This window comes from Castanea sativa, chromosome 3, assembly GCF_040712315.1.
Source record: "Castanea sativa cultivar Marrone di Chiusa Pesio chromosome 3, ASM4071231v1".
NCBI lineage: Eukaryota > Viridiplantae > Streptophyta > Magnoliopsida > Fagales > Fagaceae > Castanea > Castanea sativa.
In genome coordinates, this window is record NC_134015.1 from 3988210 (window position 1) to 4004661 (window position 16452).

Sequence of the window (16452 nt, forward strand, 5' to 3'; positions counted from 1 at the left end):
CAAAAAATTAAATAAGCTTTTCCAATCACACATTATTGTGAATGATTGACTGATGACTCTTACATGGTGTGACTACCGACTTCAAGTAAGTATTGAATTCTCTTCAATCTGATAAAGCAGTAGAGAAAAACTTAAGAGTTAAGGCATGGGAAAGACTTGAGAGCTAAGACGTGAACATGTGGAGGAGAAAAACAGAGGTAAAAAAAAGTTCAAAGAAACCTTCTTCTTTTTTGAATTAAAAAGTTAAATGGGACTGTTCCTTGTTTCTCTTCTTTTTAAATAGGCCCAAGGAGAAGGCCACTTCATGCTTCTCTAGTCTCTAGTCTCTACTCTATACTCTGTACATCTCTAGCTCTCTTGCTTTCCCTGTAACTTTACTCCATAGCCAAACGCTTTTGCAGGAGTGATCGAGAAAGATAGAGAGATCTCTCTCCATTCTTATCGCAAGAAGTGAGTGTCTCTGTGATCTCTCTCTCTATTTTGTGTAGTATTTTAGCTTGTGAATTGTCTGAATATCAGGTTTCACTTGAAGCATGCATGTGTAGTCAATTAAACCTCTCTCATAGAAGGGTTCATTACTCTTTCTAGTAACAGATTATCAACAACAAAAAAATACTCTTTCTAGTAACATGTTTGATATCTGCTACAAAATTTTGTTTATGTAATGGGCACGTACTTTTATTTGATGTGTACGTAATACTTTTAGAATAGCTAGCTTGCCAAAGAATTGAAGTAGTTTTTAGTGCTTAAAATGAAGAAAGATCAAATTTGGTTTTAGTTCTATGATTGATTGGCTTATCAAATTTGCTACTGTTGACTTGAAAAAGATATTATATTTGCCACCAAAATGATTTATACTTCATGTCAACTTAATTTGCCCCATTGAATTGCTAGTCTTATTGAGCCTGATTAAGAGAATTTGTTAATTGGCCATTTAAAAAAATTGTTAAAAAATTGTTAAAAAGATTTTTTTTTCCATAAAATTTTAAAAAAATATAGAGGCTGTAACACTTTTCTAGTAACGTTATTTGTTTGTATTTTTTAAAAAGACGAATAGATAAAAAAAGCATATAAAAATACATATAATATTGTTTAAAAACTGAAAAGTATTGCTTAAATTAAACTATCGTACCAAACAGCCTCATACTTTCTAAAACTCTGCCTCACACTATTCCCATCCAAGCTAAAAAAAAAAAAAAAAAACATATTTTATCTATTTTTTCATCTCATTTTACCATTCACACAATATTTTAATTTTAATTTTTGTATATAACTCTTTAAAATTAGTATAAACCACAACATTAAACAATATAAACAATTCACCATCATCTCTTTCCTCTTCCCTTTCTTGTCTCTCTCCGGTCAAGCCATACAACCACCTTCCACCAAAACTCAGCCACAAATACCAATTCTTCACCACCAAATCATCCAAAAAAAAATTTCCACCACCACCACAATCAATACCCATCCCAAAATCAAACCCAATAGCAAAAAAAAAAAAAAAAAAAAAAAAAAAAAAACCTCAACCAGACAACCACGGCAGCCACAACCACCACCACCACCATCAACGACCACCAAAATCACAGAGAGAGAAGTCAACAACCACTGCTGCCAAATCCACCACCGCTGCTAAACCCAGCCACCACCAAACCAACCATCACCAAAACCCACTCAAACAACCACCACCCCACCGCAACCACCATAAAAAAAAAAAACCATCAACCCCACGGTCCCCACCACCACCTCCAATACACAAAAACCCACAAAACTGACCAAACCATGCTCAAAAAATCTACACCAATCTACAAAAACCCACAAAACCAATCTACACCGGCCCAACCACGCTCAACCAACAGACCCAAACCTCGCTCAGCCCACAGACCCACCACCACCCACCTCCACGGACCCACCTCACGCTCAGCCACCGCCGATCTACACCTGTTTGAGGGAGAGAGCAAGGTCAGAGAGAGAGAGAGGAGAGAGGGAGAAAGAAGGAACGGTTGGCAAGAGAGAGAGATGAGATAGAGAACGTATTTTTTTAATTTATATGAAGAGAGAGTGAAAATAAAATATTATTTTCGGTTTTACATTCATTTCTACAGGAAGTTGTATATTTAAGAACTGACTGTTCATGGCGATGTAAACCACCCAATGCCAATGCTCAGCGCATTTATTTGATTTTTGCTTTATTTTATGAGTTTCTTTTTATGCACATGCAACACTGGTTTGAATTAGTTCAACATGATGAACCTCATACCACTATCATTCCTGTCAAAAATGGGTATCTATGAAATTGAAATAGGAGGTGCAAACGTTAAGGTAAGCATAGTGGATAATCCTGCTTTGGTTGGTGCTAAGATGGATGAGTTAAGATCTTCATTACAAACTTCAGAAAAGCAAGTTGTTGGACTCGACGTTAAGTTTGTCAAAACTGATATGCCTTTAATAAATAAAGGCAAGTTTTTGCTTCTTTTTGTTGGGAGTCATTGCTTGATGATCCAACTACCCGACTCGGAGACCATCATATCTGATACCCTTGGGCAGTTTCTGTCTGATGAGACTATTTGTTTTCTGGGTATCGGAATGAGCAAAATAGTTTCGGAGCTAGGCGACTTATATTATTATCCACAGCACGGACAAAACCTTACAGGAATAATATCAAGCCGACCCATTATAGTTTCAGCATCAGGGGAGCAATCTGTAAATTTTAAGATGGGTTGAAGTAGGCTTTTTGGCTGCTAAAATTCTGAAGAAACCGAATGTTGAGAATCATGGATTAGCGGAGTTGGCAGGTGAAGTTGGAATGGATATAAAGGAACCAATTGGTGAATGTCCTGACTGGAATGCTAAGGTGTTCTCAAATGAAGAGGTCAAGTATGCAGTGCACAATGCCTATACTTCTTATGTTATTGGGAATAAGCACTTTGATATGCTCTAAACCTCTGTAAGGCCATCTTGTCTATGGGTTTGACTGCTTTAATTCTGTGTTGTTATACATGCTATATATGCTAATGTTGCATGTGATTTGTGTAATTCGAACTACTTTAATGAAATTTCTGGTTGTGTTTGGTTTGTCCTAAATCATATATAATAATTTATTCTGCATCAATCTTCTCATAGAAAAAGGTTTCAAAATTTCTGAGTTAATAATTATTTGTCTTGAGATTTCTCCAAAATTGTGGAACAATAGAAATCCAACTCAATTGAAATCTTCAATGAGTGTATGGAATCATCATTGATTATCATTTTGACAACTTGAAATTTGAGCTTTTTAAAGCTAGTTTAGCATACAGTAGATGGTCAATGTTTGTCTCCTAATCTCTCAAATGGACATGCGCAAAACAATTCTCTCTATCTCTATATATACCAAAATCTATTTTAAAATTGGAAATTATATTTCAACATGCCTCCACCATGTATCACTTCACTCAAGGTTAATTAAATTCTTTTTTTTTTATTATCTCTTTTTGTTATATTTTATACATGAACCATATGTTTGATTCTGTGTACAAAATTTAATTTAATTTAATTTTGTTAGTACTAATTCATGGAATTATTGCGTTGAATATGTCTTCATTTGAGCAAATTCAGACTAATAGGTGATAATAATAAAGTTGTAATGGACTAATAGTACATAAGATAAATTAGATTACATTGTTGAACGCTTTAAACTTTATATTATTTTTGCCCCATTTTAATTTTATTTTGTAGATAATGTTTCTTTTATTTGTAAATAGCTTTTAGTTAGAAGTGTATTGGAAAATATCAATTTGAATATGATAAATTAGGGAAGGGGGGGGGGGGAGGGCAGGAAGAGAGAGAATAGAGAAATATTTTAATATGATAAATTTGTTACTTGGAAGATTAAAATATAAGATAAAATTTATATGAAAGCTCCAAGAATTCATTAAAATAAAAAATTTAGAAAAAAATGAAATATGAAAAGATCACAATGAAAATAATCATAATGATATCCAAGCTTTTGGTATAACCATTCTAAATTCTTTTTTTTTTCTAAATGCATGTCACTTACAAAATTTCACTAAACTACGAATGAAAATATCGCTAAATTACAAGACTCATTATCTTTTATGTAAGTTAAGAAAGTAACAATAAACCATTGACATGATAGATCAGTACATAACACTGATGTTTCGTGTCAGTTCAAATACTGGCCGTATCGAACTTGTTTAGGCTATATTGAAGATTATATCAAATTTCGGCCAGTAAACGCATACCGGCCAAAATTAGACAAACAGTTTTCTTTGTATTTTTTTCTTACCTTGATATCAAATATGTCCCTTATTAGGATCTGACCCCTTTCTCTCATCTTCTTCTTTTTCTTTGTTTGTTCTCTACTTTTTCAAATTTCCGACTCTGCATGTGTCTTCGGCATTGCACCCTTGCATGTTCTCCACGTCTCTCTTACTGTCTCTTTAATGTTTTCTATTCTTTTCTTTTATTATTTTCTTAGAGGATTCGCGTCAAAGATACTAAAATAGCTAATTAGCACACAAAACACTAAAAAAAAACTCACTACATTAAATTAATGGTGCCAAGAATCAAATTCTTTTCCTTTGGCACTTTTTTGTTGGTTGATGGTAAACAAGCAAAAAAAACATTATTTAAATGAGAGAGAGAGATTTAAAATAATTTATGTCACATAAATCGAGAAAGCTCGGGGAATTATTGTTTGTGGCATTGTGGCATATAGTTTGTATGCTACATAGACCATGCAATATGTATGAATGGATAGGTTAGAATTTCATATCCATAATCTTACCACACAAAATGTGGCTTGATGGTAGGAGTCTTTATTCCAGCTCCTAGAGATGAGTGGTTTGAGTGATAGCCCCAACAAGACCCGTATGGTATATGAGGTATTACCCAATACCATCACATGGCATGAGATCGATGAGCTCATACTGTATATATGTGTGTGTGTGTGTCCATGATCTTGAGGCACCAATTAGTGCTCTCCATGTGTCACTTTCCTCGTGATATATTAAAATGATTAATAATTGAAAATTTTCACTTTAAGTCGAATTGTTATGCTAGACATGGGTAAAGTATAGAATCTGTTTGGACATGGGATGGTTAATTCCTACTTTAAGACAGGAGTGGTACATCCATAACACTAGCAGCTACATTTTGTGTCTAGGTGGTGACATGACTACCAGACATGGAAAACAAAATAATTATTATATATAAAATTTAAAAATTTATGAATTTTTATCATAAAAAAATATTTGGGACCACCCTAAATTTTTTTTAGGCTCAACATAATTACACTTTGGACAAAATTTGGCAACAAACTTGGTTGCAGACTAAGGCTATAACTCCACTCAATATATTTTTTTATTGGATGTGAATTTTGACAAATTCACTATTGGATTAAATTTTCTTCTTATATCCTTCATACTTGCAAAATTTCAAGAAGATCAAATATCAATAGCTATGTTATTAGTCAAATCTTTAAATTTCGAGTTTTTCTAGTCTAAAATTTTACATAAAAAATAAGTTTATGGATCAAATAGTAAATAACATCTGATTGACATAAAATTTGACATGTGTTCAAAAAACATAAAGAATATGCAATTCAACATTTAGATTTTTAAAATATGTAACTTTGTTAATTTGTTTAGTAAAACTTGTAGCCTAAGGCTACAAATTCGTATGTATCCAAACTTTTCCTTAAACTTTGATCTTCTTAACAATATATTAGGTTCTTACAAACAAATAGTTTCTTAAAAAAAAAATCATTACAAACAAAAGAAAAAGCCCAAGAAAATTTTTACTAAAATAAAATTTTGAAAAAGATGTAACTTAAAACATTGATAATGAGACTATCATGCAAATATTTCAAAACTAGAAAATTTGAAAATAAAATTGTAAGACTTTATGTATTTGTAATTTTGTGTGTGTTTTGTCAATATATGAAGTTCTGTTTTTATTAAATTTTGTATAATTTAAGTTTTTTAATGATAATCCTGGAAAATGTTTGTGGAGCATGATTTTTCTCCAATGAGTACGAGCTCTTAACTAATAAATAAATAAATACATGGACTTGATATCAATTTAAAAATGAAAAAAAAGTATTTGTTATACAATATTACAATTAATATTTTACTCATTATCTTGTGAGAGACTTGAATAGTAAAAGAAAAAATAAAAAAAGAATATTTAATGAAGTTGTAAAATAATTGAGTATTTGATTCTCAGCATATTATAAAGTAAGGTGTTCTTATAAAATAATAATATAGGGTGTTAAAATAGATAAAATTACTTTTTAAGTTGCTACAAGTTAAAATTTTTAGCACATTTACGTTTGATATCAGTTTATAAATTTAGCTTTTAAATTTTAATGTACAACATTTTAAAACATCACATTTTTTCATATTTTCTTACCTTTTTTCCAAAAATATTCAAAACATAAAAATATTTTAGCCCAATGACTTATAAATTGCTCTCACTTGGAGTGACTACGAACTTGAAGTCAATATTGAATAGTCTTCAATCAGATAAAGCAACAGAGAAAGACTCAAAGTTAAGACATGGGCACATGTCGGGGAGAATAAACCTCCTCATTTTTTGAATTAAAGAGTTAAATGGGATTGTTCCCTTTTTTTTTTTCTCTTCTTTTTAAATGGGCCCAAATATAAGGCAACTTTATGCTTTTTTCAATATATTTTTCTTTAAACGTTCTCTTTAGTCTGTACTCTGTACATCTCTCTCTCTCTCTCTAAGTATACTCTATAGCTAGCCAAACGTTCTTGCAGGAGCGATCGAGAAAGATAGGAAGATCTCTCTCCATTCTTATCCCAAGAAGTGAGTGTCTCTGTGATCCCTCTCTCTCTCTCGTGTAGTATTTTAGCTTGTGAATTGTTTGAAAATAGAGCTGTATGTTGCTCACTTTGCATATCAGGTTTCATTTGAAGCATGCATTATGTAGTCAATTAAACCTCTCTAATGGAAGGCTTTCCCGTAACATGTTTGATATCTGCTACAAAATTTTGTTTATAGTATGGCCACGTACTTTTATTCGATGTGTACGAAATTGTTTTAAAATAGCTTGTTTAAACGCTAAATTTCAATCTTTCACTCTCTACAGCTAGCTTTCTAAAGAATTTATTAATCAATCCTTTTAAGAAAATTTTGATATAAAAATATATTAAAAAATGTTAAAAAATTATTTTTATATACCACCCCCCATACACAAAAACCCACAAAATTGACCGAACCGCGCTCAAACAATCTACACCAATCTACAAAAACCCACAAAACCGATCTTTACCGATCTACAAAAACCCACAAAACCAATCTACATTGATCCAACCACGCTCAACCAACAGACCCAACCCTTGCTCAGCCCACGGACCCACCTCACGCTCAGCCACCGCTGATCTACACCTATATGAGGGAGAGAGAAACGTCTAAGAGAGATAGAGAGAGGAGAGAGGAAGAAAGAGAGACCAAGGTCATAGAAAGGGAGAGAGAGGGAACGGTTGAAAAGAGATGAGATAGAGAATAAAATATTATTTTCAGTTTTACATCTGTTGCTACAGTAAGTTATATATTTAAGAACAGTTCATGGGTTGTAAATTTTTTTAAAAAATACATACCCGGATGGAGCTGTGTTTTGGCTGGATGGTGGGTTGTAAATTTATATGAGTTTCTTTTTATGCACAGGCAACACTGGTTTGAATTAGTTCAACATGACGAACCACATACCACTATCACTCCTGTCAAAAATGAGTATTTATGACGTTGAAATAGGAGGTGCAAACGTTAAGGTAAGCGTAGTCGATAATCCTGCTATGGTTGATGCTAAGATAAATGAGTTAAGATCTTCATTACAAACTTCAGAACGGCAAGTTGTTGGACTCGACGTTAAGTTTGTCAAAACTTATGGGATTTTACAAAATAAAGGCAAGATTTTGCTTCTTTGTGCTGGGAGTCAGTGCTTGATGATCCAATTACCCGACTCGGTGTGCAAATCTGATACCCTTGGGCAGTTTCTGTCCGATGAGACTATTTGTTTTCTGGGTACCGGAATGAGCAAAATAGATTCAGAGCTGGACAGCTTATATTATTATCCTCCACTGTCATCAGATATCAGGCGAATAAGTTTTTCAGTTGTTGAACTAGGCTTTTTGGCTGCTAAAATTCTGAAGAAACCGAATGTTGAGAATCATGGATTAGCGGAGTTGGCAGGTGAAGTTGGAATGGATATAAAGGAACCAATTAGTGAATGTCCTGACTGGAATGCTAAGGTGTTCACAAATGAAGAGATCAAGTATGCAGTGCACAATGCCTATACTTCTAATGTTATTGGGAATAAGCTCTGTGATATGCTCTAAGCCTCTAAAAGGCCATCTTGTCTATGGGTTTGACTGCTTTAATTCTGTGTTGTTATATATGCTATTTATGCTAATGTTGCATGTGATTTGTGTAATATGAACTACTTTAATGAAATTTCTGGTTGTGTTTGGTTTGTCCTAAATCATATTTAATAATTTATTCTACTTCAATCTTCTCATAGAGAAATGTCTCAAAATTTCTGAGTTAATAATTATTTGTCTTGGGATTACTCCAAAATTGTGGAACAAATAGAAATCTAATTCAATTGAAATCTTCAATGATTGTATTGAATCATCATTGATTGTCATTTTGACAACTTAAAATTTCAATTTTTATAAGCTAGTATAGTACACAATAAATTGTCGATGTTTGTCTCTTAATCTATCACATCGACATGCGCCAAACAATTTCTCTTTCTCTATACCAAAATCAATCTTGGAAATTATATTTCAACTTGCCTTCACCATGTATCACTTTACTCAAGGTTAATTAAATTCACTTTTTTTATTATCTCTTTTTGTTAAATTTTATACATGAACCATATATTTGATTCTCTGTACAAAATTAATTTTAATCTTGTTAGTATTAACTCATTGAGTTATGCATTGAATCTGTCTCCATTTGAGCAAGTTGAGACTAATAAGTGATTATAATAAAATTGTATGGACTGATAGTACATAAGATAAATTAGATTATATTGTAAACACTTTAAACTCTATATTATTTTTTAATATGATATATTTGTTACTTGGAACATTAAAATATAAGATAAAATTTAGGGTTAATTTCACAAATTTCCCCTGAGGTTTGGGCTTATGCCAATTAAGTCCACAACATTTAAAAAGTGACCATTTTGGTCCTCATTTCCAAACGGTTTGTAACGCTGTTATATACCCTTTGTCCTCTCTCTAATTCCCTCTCTCTTCACTTCTTTTTCTTCTTTCCTCTTTCTTCCTCTGACCCAGAATCGCCTCTCTCTCTCTCTCTCTATCTTCCTCTGACCATCTCAGTCCATAACCTTTGACCAAACCGAGCAACCCCAGCCACTCGACTCGACCCGCCACCACTTCAAATTAACCATCCTCCACTTAAATCCAGCAACGATTTTTCTTAAATCTACTTAGATCTGGTGATTTTGGCTCATATCCGAAGATATTTTTGAAAAACCCGCTTAGATTTGGAAACTTTGGCTTAGATTCGTCAATGTTTAAGCTTAGACCAGTAACGTTTCACTCTCCTCCACTCATATCCAACGACTGCCGACGATGTTTTAATCTCCTCTGCTTCAATCTAGTGCCGTGGTGGTGGGTTTTGTAGTGGGCCAGTTTTGGTTTGGATTGGTGATAAAGAATTTGGTTTTTTGTGGGTGTGTTGGATTTTTGTGGGTCTTGGTTTGTGTTTCTAGCTTTGGATTTGTTGTGTAGTGGTCGGTATTGCTAATGGGTTTATGGGTTTTGTTGGTGGTCGGTGGTTCTGGGTTTGTGGGTTTTGTTGATATTGTTGCTTTGCTAGTGGTTGATAGTTTTGTGAGTTTTGTTGGAGGTTAATGGTCGCAAGGTTTGTGGGTTTTGTTGGTCGCCAGTGGTAGGGCCGACCCTAGCCCTAGGCCATGGCCTAAGGCCCCCTAACATGGAAAGACCCCCAAATATGGGGGCAGTAAGTGTTTTTTTTTTTTTCAATTAAAAAAAATATGAGTTAAGTGTACATTATTTTCCAAAGGCCTAAGATATTTTTTGACACACAAAGGCCTAAGATATTAGAGTAATGCTAGTATGTTACAAGTTTTATTATAAAGTCCTATAAGTTGACATGTCACCAATCACATAAAATAATTCAATATTCATTTATTCTTTTGTTGAAGTGTCACCTCATTGTCACATCAGTTTGTAAGCTTTTTGTAATAAAATTTATAGTAAGTTTTGTATTTTCTCCAATATATATATATATATATATATGAATTAATAGAAATGCAACCTAATCTCCATTAAGTGAATGAAAAATGCTAAAACTGATACAAATTTTATGACAAAAATCTTACAAAATGATGTGACACTAATATGATTAGTGTCACTTAGATAGTATAATAAATGAATGTTTGAATAAATTTTTTTTTTATATTGATGATATGCTAGTTTGTAAAACCTATATAGTAAGTATCATTAGCTCACTTTGGGTGAATTACCCATATTAATAAGTATGAATTAGTAATAAATTTGAAATAAAAAAATATATAATAAAAAATAAACTAAAAACTGTATTATTTAAGTGATATTTAGATGTAAAAGACCCCTTTATAATTTTGCCTTAGGCCTCAAATTATCTTGGGCCGGCCCTGATCGGTGGTTGGTGGTCGCAAGCTTTTGTGGGTTTTGCTGGGTCAATGGTCAAGTGTCAGTGGTCGCTAGCTTTGTGGGTTCTGTTCTTCAATTTTTTCTTCTTCTCAAAATTAGAGAAATTGAAGAGAGAAGACTTAGGAGAGGGGTGAGAGAGAGGACAGAGGGTATGTAACGGTGTTACAAACCATTTGGGAATAAGGACCAAAATGGTCACTTTTTAAATGTTGTGGACTTTATTGGCATTAGCCCAAATCTCAGGAAAGGTTTGTGGAATTTATCCTAAAATTTATATGAAAGCTCAAAGAACTCATTAAAATAAAAAATTTAGAAAATAAAGAAATATGAAAAAATCACAATGAAAATAGTCATAATGATATCCAGGCTTTTGATATAACCATTCTAAAAATAAATAAATAAATTCTAAATGCATCTCACTTACAAAATTTCACTAAACTACGAACGAAAAATATCGCTAAATTACAAAGCTCATTATCTTTCATGTCAGCTAAGAAAGTAACAATAGACCATTAACATTATAAATTATGCTTAGTGTTTCATTGAACAATATTTCAATTTGTGGTATGAACAAAAATAAACATGAAGTTTTAAGGAGCCCAAGCTAATAAAATATTTTCTTAATAAATACCAAGTTTAAGCAATCGCTGATAGCCGACTTTATGAATTCTCAATTGAACATGAGTTTTACTTGGGTTGGGATAGAATCACTATACCATATTCTTACATAACTTCCATCAATTGTAATAGCATCAGTTCATTACAATCACTCACCCTCCAAGTCATACTTTTACCTACCATATTTAGCAATTAAATACAATCTATTCCATGATTTTTGTAAAAATTGCTGATATTTGTCTGCGCATGGATGGTGTATATTTTGCATACCATACATAGATTCAAAAGGGTGTCAAATTAGATGGCCTTAGGAGCCATCTTCTCATAACATGTGTGGATCCTGCTAGTGTCAGCTCTAGGATTAATTAGGCCTAAGATTCCCATAAAAAAGGCTGCACTCCCTTTATAAAAAAGCTTCATCCTCGTTATAAAAAAAGCCCAAAATTTTATGATAACAATTGGTTTATAAAATAAAAAAGGGGTTTGTACACTATTTTTTCCGTCTCCAAAAAGTTTTTCAAAATATAAGATCAATAAAATCCCTAAATAGTTTAGTGCATGCGCACACACACACAAAGCATGTAAATGTGTTTAATCATCAACAACAAATATTTTTCCTAATAGCTTGAAACTTCAATTTTTGTAAACCAATATCCTACTTTGGAAGTTGTCAACATTAATCACCAATAATCTCTTATATGACCACCCACCAAATAATCTCTCTCTAAACTCAAAAATAAGAATTGAAAATTAGATTATAATTTTACTTAACCATATTTTGTTTTATCCAAGATAAAGTGGACCTCTTTATATATATAGGCGGCTCCAATAGGCTAATCCCACTTGGAATAGTGGATTTAGGTTAGACGGCCTAATACAATTAATTTGTTAGAGAATGGGCTTTCGAGGTGAACTTTAGTATACAAGTATGGTTTGGCTTTTAAGTTAGGAAAAGTTAAGTGATTCTTAAAAATGGAACGAAATTTTGGATTAACACTTCCTCGGATTAGGTCGAGGAGAAAATGTTCATAAATTGATCAAGTCCCAATTACAGGATAGTAATGTACAATATATGTATTTCTTTTTAGTTTTTCGTCCCCTTCTCTGGAGGGGTTTCCGCTCTTTACATATCCAACTGAATTGCATCTCAACCTCCATTTGTACAATTACTAATTCTTCTTTGGATACTTGTCCCATCAAAGTTCTACTGAAGGTAGTAGAAGGTGCTACAAGCTGTGAGGGTACTGTTCAAGGGTCATTCCACCATTAATACTGCCAATTAAGTTGGTGTAGTACATTGAATGCGGAGGTGATGAGTACTTTATCTGGACATTTCCTGTTTTCTCTGCTTGCATGCCTCTACCTTCTTCTTCAGTATTTTGTCTTCAAGTGCAAGTGGTCTGCTCAACACTTCTTGAGAAATGCTTGGTCTTCGGGCTCCTCAGGGGGTCGGCCTCCTCGTCCTTCCTCCTCGGATTCACATCTATGTGTTGGGCTAGGACTGATATACGAGTGGGCCCTTCCATCTCCTCGGACTAGGTCCACAGGCTCTATTTATCTGGACATTTCCTCTTTTCTCTGCTTGCACGCCTCTACCTTCTTCTTCAATATTTTGTCTTCAGGTGCAAGTGGTCTGCTCAACGCTTCTTGAGAATTGCTTGCTCTTCGGGCTCCTCAGGGGGTCAGCCTCCTCGTCCTTCCTCTTCGGATTCTCATCTATGTGTTGGGCTAGGACTGATATACGAGTAGGCCCTTCCATCTCCTCGGACTAGGTCCACGGGCTCTATTTTGTGCTCGGATTTTGCCCCTCCCACAACGCACACTGATATACGGGTGGATCCTTCCATCTCCTCGAACCAGGTCCACAGGCTCTATTCTATGCTCACATCTTATCCCTCCCACAACACACACACATTTTTTTGGTTAAATTTTATACTTGAACAATGATTTTGATGCTCTATATAAAATTAAACTCGGTTAGTTTTAATTCATTAATTTATGTTTTTAATTCTTCAGAATAACATTAATTTAGTTAGTATTAGATAAATTTATTTAATTGATATTTAATATAAAATATTTTATTTAAATGTATCATAATAGATCTCAAATTATATCGAGCTGATCTATATCCCTTATGTGTAAGTCTTACACATATGAGATACATAGATGCTGAGAGATCTTTATAACTATCTCATAATATATATTTGCCATGATATTGGTGTGTATCACATGGCAACAAAATGAAATTCCAAAAACAATAATTAAAACTAAACAAAAAAGGCAAAAGAACCAACCACAATAAAATAGACAATCTAGGAAGATTACGTCTCCATTTTATGAACTTAAGTCAGCACCCCATTTTTGGTGTTGCACGAGCCAAAAGAAAACTTTTTTTTTTTTAAAGAATAATCAAATGTAAACTTTAGAACCATATTTTTGTAACAGTATCAAGATAATATAAATTCCATTAGTAAAAAAAATAATTTAAATAACTTGCCTAAGTTAATAAAGTCTCTCCATTTTTCAATAGGGAATGTTAATTTGGTCTTGATTTATTGATCACTCAACTCTATGTAAATTAAACTCCATCAAATTCACCTAGACTTGATGCATTTAATTCCCGAGAAAATCCACCTAGACTTAGCCTCTGTATATATAAACATCCCCATGTAAACAAGAGGCACTGTAGTCTCAATTATTTCAACATTATAAAAAAATTGGGCACCTACTGTTTTACACTAAAAAATGAGTAACTATAAAATTGAAATAGATGTGCAAAGGATAAAGCAAGTGTAATCAATGATTATCGTGTGGTCAGTTGGAAGATATATATATTTTTTTTTTTTTTTAGAATACTAAATATTTTTAACACACACACGGGGAGAGGAGAGAAGATCTTAAAGAAACTTACAGTGATATATATCCAAAATGGCTTAACTCTTGAATACACAGCATAGGCTTTAAACCTCTTTAACTCACACTCATTTTTCAACATGGGATTAACCCACTATTTTTTTCTTTTTAAAATACTAAATATTTTTAACACACACACATGGGAAGAAGGGAAAATATCTTAAAGAAACTTACAGTGGTGTATATCTAAAATAGTCTAACTATTGAATACATAGCACAGACTTTAAACCTCTTTAGTTCACACTCATTATATACACTCTTAACGTTGAGACCTACAACATGGGATTAACCTCTTAAAACTTTTTTAATTCACACTCATTTTCCAACATGGGATTAATCCACTATTTTTTTCTTTTTAGAATACTAAATATTTTTAACACACACACATGGGGAGAAGGAAAAAGGTCTTAAAAAACGTTACAGCGGTGTATATCTAAAATGGTCTAACTCTTAAATACATAGCACAGACTATAAACCTCTTTAGCTCACACTCATTATATACACTCTTAAAGTTGAGACCTACAACATGGGATTAACCTCTTAAAATTTTTTTAATTCACACTCATTTTCTAATATGGGATTAATCCACTAATTTTTTTTTTTTTAGAATACTAAATATTTTTAACACACACACATGGAGAGAGGGGAGAAGATCTTAAAAAAACTTACAGTGGTATATATCTAAAATGGTCTAACTTTTAAATACACAGCACAGACTTTAAACCTCTTTAACTCACACTCATTTTTAATGAATTAAAGTCTTTGTTACAAAATTCACCAAGCCATGTTGTAGGTCTCGACGTTAAGAGTGTATATAACATAACCAACAAATCATAATAACCTGAAATGGATTGAATGGACCAATCAGTACTCTTAGTGTCACTTTCCTAGTGATAGGTTACCATGATTATTAATTGAAAATTTTCATTTGAAGTAGAATTGTTAGGCTAGACATGGGTAGAGTATAGAATCTTTTTGGACATGGGATGGTTAATTCCTACTTTAGGACAGGAGTGCTCAATCATAGCACTAGTGGCTCCATGTTTGAGTCTAAGTTCGTCATGACCACCTTGACTTGGAAAACAAAATGATTATAATATACAAATTTTAATTTTAATTGTTTTGCTTTTTTTCCTTAAAAAATATTTGGGATCACCCTAAATATTCTTATACTCAACATAATTACACTTTGGACAAAATTTGGTAACAAACTAGGTTGTAAACTAAAGCTATAACTCCACTCAATATTTTTTTTATTGGATGTGAATTTTGACAAATCCACCATTGAATTATATTTTTTTTCTTATATTCTTCATACTTGAAAAAATTTCAAGAAAATCAAATATCAATAGCTATGTCATCAATCAAATTTTTAAATTTCAAGGTTTTGTAATCTAAAATTATTTATAAAATACAAGTTTATGGATTAAATAGTAAATAACATCTGATTGACATGTATTTTAAAAACATAAAGAACATACAATTCAACATTTAAAATTTTAAAATATGTAGCAATGCTAATTTGTTTAGTTGGAGTTGTAACCTTAGGCTACAAATTAGTATGTAACCAAAATTTTTCATAAACTTTGATCCCCTTAACAATATATTAGATCCTTACAAACAAACAGTTTCTCCACACCAAAAAAAAAAAAAGGTCCTTACAAACAAAAGAAAAGGCCGAAGGAATTTTTTTATCAAACTAAAATTTTGAAAAAATGTAACTTGAATCATTGGTAATGAGACTATTATGTAAATATTTCTGTAAGTGCACGATTGTGCCTGGACCCAAAAACAAACGTGGGCTCAGGCCCAATGAGCCTTAAACAATTCAATTTGTAGAGTGTGGATTTGAAATCTAGTTTAAGGGATGTTGGAAGCTTGGCAAACGGGTTAAAGTGCTACAATATTTGTAAATGATAAACAAAAGTGACCAAGGAAACTCATCGGACGTAAGCCGAGGACGATCTATGTGTTATTTCTCTTGTTTTTTCTCCAAAGATTACAGGTCTCCTCTTTTTCCTCCCCCTTTTCTTTACTCTCTTCTCTCCTTAAATACTTCTCCTTTCCCTTTTGTCCACGTGTCCTCTAAACCTCCTCCTTCTTCCACCACCTTCCCAAAGTCCTTAAAAAATAACAGCAAGGTGGAATTCTACTGTTCAGAGGTCATTTCCTCATTAATGCGGTCAGGGAGGTAGGTGCAGGATCTTTA

At 32.8% G+C, this 16452-nt stretch overlaps 2 protein-coding genes across 3 annotated transcripts; both read left to right on the forward strand.

Moving 5' to 3' along the window:
* Window positions 1-296: 296 nt before the first annotated feature.
* Window positions 297-8503, forward strand: LOC142627283 (uncharacterized). 2 transcript variants are annotated; one of them, XM_075801106.1, is made up of 2 exons: window positions 297-450; window positions 7690-8503. In XM_075801106.1, the coding sequence occupies exon 2, from the start codon at window positions 7716-7718 to the stop codon at window positions 8358-8360; it is 645 nt and encodes a 214-aa protein (XP_075657221.1). In that variant the 5' UTR covers window positions 297-450; window positions 7690-7715; the 3' UTR covers window positions 8361-8503. The 2 variants fall into 2 exon arrangements, with proteins under 2 accessions (XP_075657221.1, XP_075657220.1); XM_075801105.1 differs by lacking the exon at window positions 297-450 and adding an exon at window positions 6714-6828.
* On the forward strand, window positions 2278-2938 carry LOC142628355 (uncharacterized). The gene is made up of 2 exons (XM_075802469.1): window positions 2278-2700; window positions 2753-2938. The coding sequence occupies exons 1-2, from the start codon at window positions 2278-2280 to the stop codon at window positions 2936-2938; spliced, it is 609 nt and encodes a 202-aa protein (XP_075658584.1).
* Window positions 8504-16452: the final 7949 nt, after the last annotated feature.